Source organism: Euprymna scolopes, chromosome 8 (genome assembly GCF_053919585.1).
Source record: "Euprymna scolopes isolate OS-2025 chromosome 8, ASM5391958v1, whole genome shotgun sequence".
NCBI lineage: Eukaryota > Metazoa > Mollusca > Cephalopoda > Sepiida > Sepiolidae > Euprymna > Euprymna scolopes.
Genome location: NC_136489.1, coordinates 51,731,939 through 51,737,938, shown reverse-complemented (window position 1 = coordinate 51,737,938; position 6,000 = coordinate 51,731,939). Strand labels below are relative to the sequence as shown.

General features: G+C 31.6%; 1 protein-coding gene across 13 annotated transcripts in view; it reads right to left on the bottom strand.

Moving 5' to 3' along the window:
- Positions 1-3,015: 3,015 nt before the first annotated feature.
- LOC145283561 (FHF complex subunit HOOK interacting protein 2A-like) overlaps positions 3,016-6,000 on the bottom strand; it is a 143,717-nt gene continuing 140,732 nt past the window's right edge. For all 13 annotated transcript variants that reach the window (XM_080132459.1, XM_080132453.1, XM_080132448.1 and 10 more), the window contains one exon: positions 3,016-3,246. In XM_080132459.1, coding sequence (XP_079988585.1) covers positions 3,117-3,246 — 130 coding nt within the window. In that variant the 3' untranslated portion in view covers positions 3,016-3,116. The remainder of the gene's footprint in view (positions 3,247-6,000) is intronic.

The following is a 6,000-nucleotide window of genomic DNA, read 5'->3' as shown; positions in this document are numbered from 1 at the left end:
CCACAGGAGACTTTTGATGAAATGAAAGAAACTTATGGTGATAATACCCCATCATGTGACCTTATAAAACGCTGGCATCGTGAATTCAAACATGGCCAGAAGTCTGTGGAAACAGCTCCCAGACCTGCCCCCCCCCTTCTGCCATTGATGAGATATCTGTCCGTCAAGTTGAGGCTGCCATTTTGGAAAATCGGCACATTACTATTCGCCAAATAGCCCAAGATGTCAGGATTAGTACAGGGTCTGTGGAAACTATCATTCATGACCATTTGCATATGCATAAGGTGTCGGCCAGATGGATTCCCAGGTTAATCACACCATTCCAGAAGCGAGAACGCGTCGAGTGCTCGAAGATGAATTTGAAGATGTGCCAAGAAGATGAGTCAAAGTTATTCAAAAGACTGATTACACAGGATGAAACCAGGGCCCATCACTATGATCCAGAGACCAAAGCCCAGTCAATGCAGTGGAAGCACTTGGACTCACCACCTCCAAAGAAGGCAAGGGTGCAGCCCTCCACTGGCAAGGTCATGCTCACAGTCTTCTGGAACCAGGACGGAGTAGTGATGATAGATTTCCTGGCAAAGGGTAGCACAATTACAGGAACCTATTATGCTTCACTTTTGAGGAAATTAAGGGAAGCTATTAAAATCAAGAGATGGGGCAAGATCAGCAAAGGTACCCTCCTCCTGCAGGACAACACTCCGGTCCACAACTCGCATGTCGCCAGATTAGAAGCACGGGTGTGTGGTTATGAAATCCTTCCCCATCCTTCCTACTCTCCTGACCTTGCACCCTCTGACTTTCACCTCTTCTCAGCCATGAAGTTGTTTTTGAAAGGAAAGCGTTTCCCAGATGATGCAGTCTTGATTTCTGAAGTCACGTTGTGGTTGGAGGACCAACCTGGGGTGTTCTACAAAAACGGTCTCCAGAGCTGCATCAAACGATGGGAGAAATGCATAACTCTGGATGGTTCCTATGTAGAGAAAGACTAATAATTGTGCCAAGTTTCGTTGTTCTACTGCTATGGGAAATGGGTCAGGGGCATTACTCATTGCACGACCTCATACATCACCACTTTGCCATAAAATTTGATCAGTTTATGTGATTTTTGGTGCACAATATTTTCTTTCTATCATGGGTATGTACACCATAAAAATATTTTGGTTCTTGTTCAGAATTACTCCTATATCAAAATAACAAAACTAGAGAAAAATGTATAAGATGTACATACCCATGACAAAACAAAAATATCATATTCCAAAAATTATGTAAACTAACCAAATAGTTTCATTTTTATAAAGAAAATCATTTTTAAGCAATTAATGAGAATTTGAAGGCATTACAACAAATCTACTAAGTTTGAATTATTATTGAGTTCTCTCTTCATTTTTGACATTTTTTTCTTTTCAAAATGGTGGGTGAGCAGGCACTCCTTGGATATTCATAAAACTTGATCATTCTTATTTACAAATAAAACTACTTGATCAATTTACAGAATTTTTGGAATATGATATTTTTGTTTTGTCATAGGTGTGTACATTATACAGACAAAAAAAAAGTTTTTTTTTATTTTGAAAGAAATGTGGAAGCTATGGATTGCATTAAATCTTATACTCTGAGTATGTGCAGCATACAGTCATAAAATGAACAAGTGATGGAAAGTTTATTAGAACAATTGGTGCTTACTTAGAATGACACTAGAAAAAATACAGAAAAATCTTTATGTATTCATCACAGAACAAAGATGTCATATTCCAATAATCACATAAATTGATCAAGTATTTTTTTTAACTAAGAAAATTAAATTTTATGAATAAGTGAGACAGTGATTTAATCGGCCATAATATATAAGGGGAAGACAACTCAATTTGAACTATTGAGATCAAAATCAACCTTATAATGGATAAAATTTACTATTAAATTTGATAAAAGTAGCAAATTTTAATTTATGCCAACAGAAAAAAAAAAATCAACCAAAGTGCTCAATCGTTAAAAGAAGAGCTGTGTATTTTTTGTCTTTTGGTCAACTGATGATTATTCCGATTTGTTAACCGTTTTTGTTTTTTTTTAAAGCCAGGTTAATATCGATCAGTCTTTGAAGCCTAATACCGCAAGTGGAATGCAGACAACATTTATGGAAGACATCCAACTGATACATATGGTACTTGTATGGTGTCTATGACTGAGCCATACAGAAGGGTAGAAAGATAATAACTTTAGATGCTGGTGTCGATTGCTGATCTTTTGAACTAACTCATTTCAAATGAAAACATTTTTACGTACTTATATGTTATGTCGAAATCAGGATAATTTTTTTAAATTTCACAAAAATGGTTTAGTAGAAAAATAATTACAAGTAAAAATAAAATCTATCAAATTATCGAGTTTTATTGCATATTTTAATGTTGAAAAGTTATGCAACCAATTCAGTATGACAAACTGACTTATCATAGACTAAAATTAAGAGTCCGTCAGTTTTAAACAGAAAATAATTGTGAATGATTTTTTTGAAAAAATACATCTAGCACATCTTCTACAGAATCATTTTTCATAATTTATATTAATTTCAACATGACACATAAGTAATGTTTTCACCTGAAATGTGTTGATTTAAAACAGCACAAATCTACACAAGCATCCAACTTAGTATAAATGAATCTTTGTATCAAGTTGGATATTATGCTCATCCCATAAACACGATTATATGTGTGTGTGTATATGTGTGTGTTTCATGTATTCACTTTTTACTTTATAAGGAAATATATTATGCATTGATTTTCAGTATTTACTTCAACAGTGCTCAATATGTAAGTAAAGCTAATTCTATGTAGCTTAATTGCCATATATATATATATATATATATTCAAAACATATAGCATCCAATCAATATGATATATGAATAGCTCTTGTAGAATTTCAAACTTATTATAAAAAAAAAAAAAAACTTATATAAAACAAAAACCTCAAATAAAAACAGAAATATTAAAATAAAAGAAATTGACAAAAAAGAAATGAGATTTTATACAATATGGACAGTTTTTTTTTTCTTTAATGAAATTCTTTTGTATAATTCTTTGTGTGGTTAATATAAGTAGAGGGAGTTGAAATAATGTTCATGCCAAAGATGGTGTTTGTCTTGTGATAGCAGCGTATTGTTTGACAAAGGCAATTGCTGACAGTTCTTTACAGAATTCTTCCAAGACAATCACTGCAGACATCTGGTTGAAATTTTCATTGTCCATGCTGGAAAGATAATTAAAGAATTCAAATTGAAACTAGACATAGAAAAAGAAACTTGCAAGCATCAATTTTTTTTATTGAATAGAGTTCATCACCAGAAGACATATTTCAATTTTAAATATGCAGACCAAAGTTTACTTGATAAAGATAACATTTTAAATTAGCGAATCAATGTCTACAATGGTATGTGTGTGTGTATGCATATGTATGTGTGCGTTTGTGCATATGTATGTGTGTGTGTGCATATGTATATGTTTAAATTGACAAGGGATGCCCTCACTTTGCCAGATGAGATTAAAAATGGCAATCAGTTCAAATTGCATTTGGGACAACCAGTTTTGTGTAACATTTCATGGTTTCCTTGGGGAAGTATGGTCATGAGCCCCCCACTCCACCCACACACTCTCTACCAAGTGTTTTTTTTTTTTTTTTTTTTTTCAGAAACACCATCTTGCATAGTACGGAAACCATGATCAAGATCAGTGACATTTATTTTTTGCTTTTATTCATCTCAAACAAGGCATATAGCCACTTGGGCATAAGGGACTACTATTTGGAACTGAGTCTACAGGGGGGACTATGTAAGGAGTCATGAAACAAGATATCTGTTTGCGTGATATTTAAATTTCAGTATGTTAGTACAGTCAGAGGAACAGGAAACGAGGAGGGAATTCCAAAGTCTAGCAGTCTGAAGGAAGAAATTATTAGAGTAGAAAACCTTTACTGCTTGTCAGATTAGTTGGGGCATGAACATTAAGAGAGTACAAGTGCTACAAGTTCGTTAGAGCACATTCCATTAAAGTACTTGTAAAACGGGTACAAAGATGCAACATTGCGTCGATGAGACAAAGGACAGAGATGACTCTGCAGTCACTGTTGACCAAGGGTTTGCCTTATCTGTCAACAGCAGATACTATTTTGACAATGTTAGTTTTGCAAGAGAGGTGTCATCATCAACCTCCCACATACAGCAATAACAAGAAAAGTTCAGACGAAATTAAATGAATTCAGAAAAATAAAAGAAATTAAAGTGGCATATTTGGGAACAATTAAATGAAATATTTAACATTTATATCATACTGGCTGTATATACCCGTCATTGCCAGACAAGAGTTTAGTCACATACTATTTAAGATGCAGTGAATATCCTAACTTTTAATTGTTATGATTTTCCTGAAAGTGGGCCACATGTTGGATTTATGGAAGCATAAGACACATCTTTGTCTATGAAAATCAAACAGTCAAGAGGAAATAACTAATAACTTAAATAGTTTTTAAAGCTACTGATGTGTGGTGTGTGAAATAATTAAAAATAAATCAACTTTAATATTTTTAAATAGAACAATTAAAACAATTCTATTACGATAACCCATAAATAACAGAGCTAATTATTAAGATAGATTTCTTTAATATAATACGTAAATTAGGTGACTTCTATAATGTAGATTTCCTTTGAATAAATAGTATACATAGAAATGATGATGTAATAACAGTGTATAAAAGTCTGTTTTCAGTGTGAAAATAAATTTGTTAAACAGTGTACTTTTTGAGTATATTATTCAAATTGTGAGTGTTTCTTTTGTATTTTTTTTTTTTTTTTTTTTTAGCTGGACGTATAAACATACAGACAACTGTCATTTATATAATAGATTAATAATATCAATATCTGTGAAAGACCATGATTGTCTTATCACCATAACAAATAAAAACAGTTTTTTTTTTTAAACACAATAGATACAAATAGTAGCCCCCATTATGGTTGAGTGGCAATATGCCATGTTTTGGGTGAAAAAAAGTTTGCAACAAAATTTACTTAGTCACTTCAAGAAACTAATATTTTCAAATATAAAAAAAAATTCTTAAATTGAGAAAAATGCTCTTGTAAAATTCAGGTTTATTTACATAGAAAAATTTTAAAAAAATAAAAATAGAAAATTTTTCAAATTAAGAAAAAAATTCTAGAATTAAAAATGAATAATTTGGAAGAATTTTGTTTTTCTTCATTTTTATATGTATTTATTTTCCAATGAAAGGCATGGAAACTTTAGAACTAAAAAATGTTACTGAAAAATACTAACATTTTAAATTTACCTAAAATAAAAATTGACAAATAAAATGAATAAAATAGAGAAAATATTTCAGAAAAAATGAAAAATACCAGATAAAAAATAAAAACTGCAACCAACAGAACCTCTAGATTTAAAGAGGTTAAAAACATGTCTTCTGCTTTGGAAATTCTATTAAACCATTAAAGAGTGAAAGACACTTGATCCAGCTCAAGAAGTAACTCTACAAATATTATCATCATCATCATCAATAAACTTTATCAAAATTTTGAGCATCAAATTCAAATTCATAAATCATAAATTATACAATTTTCACTCAAAGATTTTAATTCGACCACAAAATAGAAAAATAAATTAAACATTATTTGTTTGCAGTTACCAGTTCAAAGATTTTGGCAAAGAGAAAACTTCCACCCCAGCACCAAAATAGATTGAAACATATTTAAGAAAAACCGTTACCATTTTGTTTAAAGAGTTTTCTAATGTGAAAGGGTACAGAGGAAATGTCAAAGAAAAGAACCAATTTTTTTATCCAAGATAACCAAATTATATTTTAGATGCTTCCAAGATTTATACAAGAGGTGGCATTTGTTGGTGTGTAATGCTCAAGTTTGAAATAGCATTTTCTTTAGTTTGTTATGCTCAAGTCTGAAATAACATTTTCTTTGGTTTGTTATGCTCCAGTCTGAAA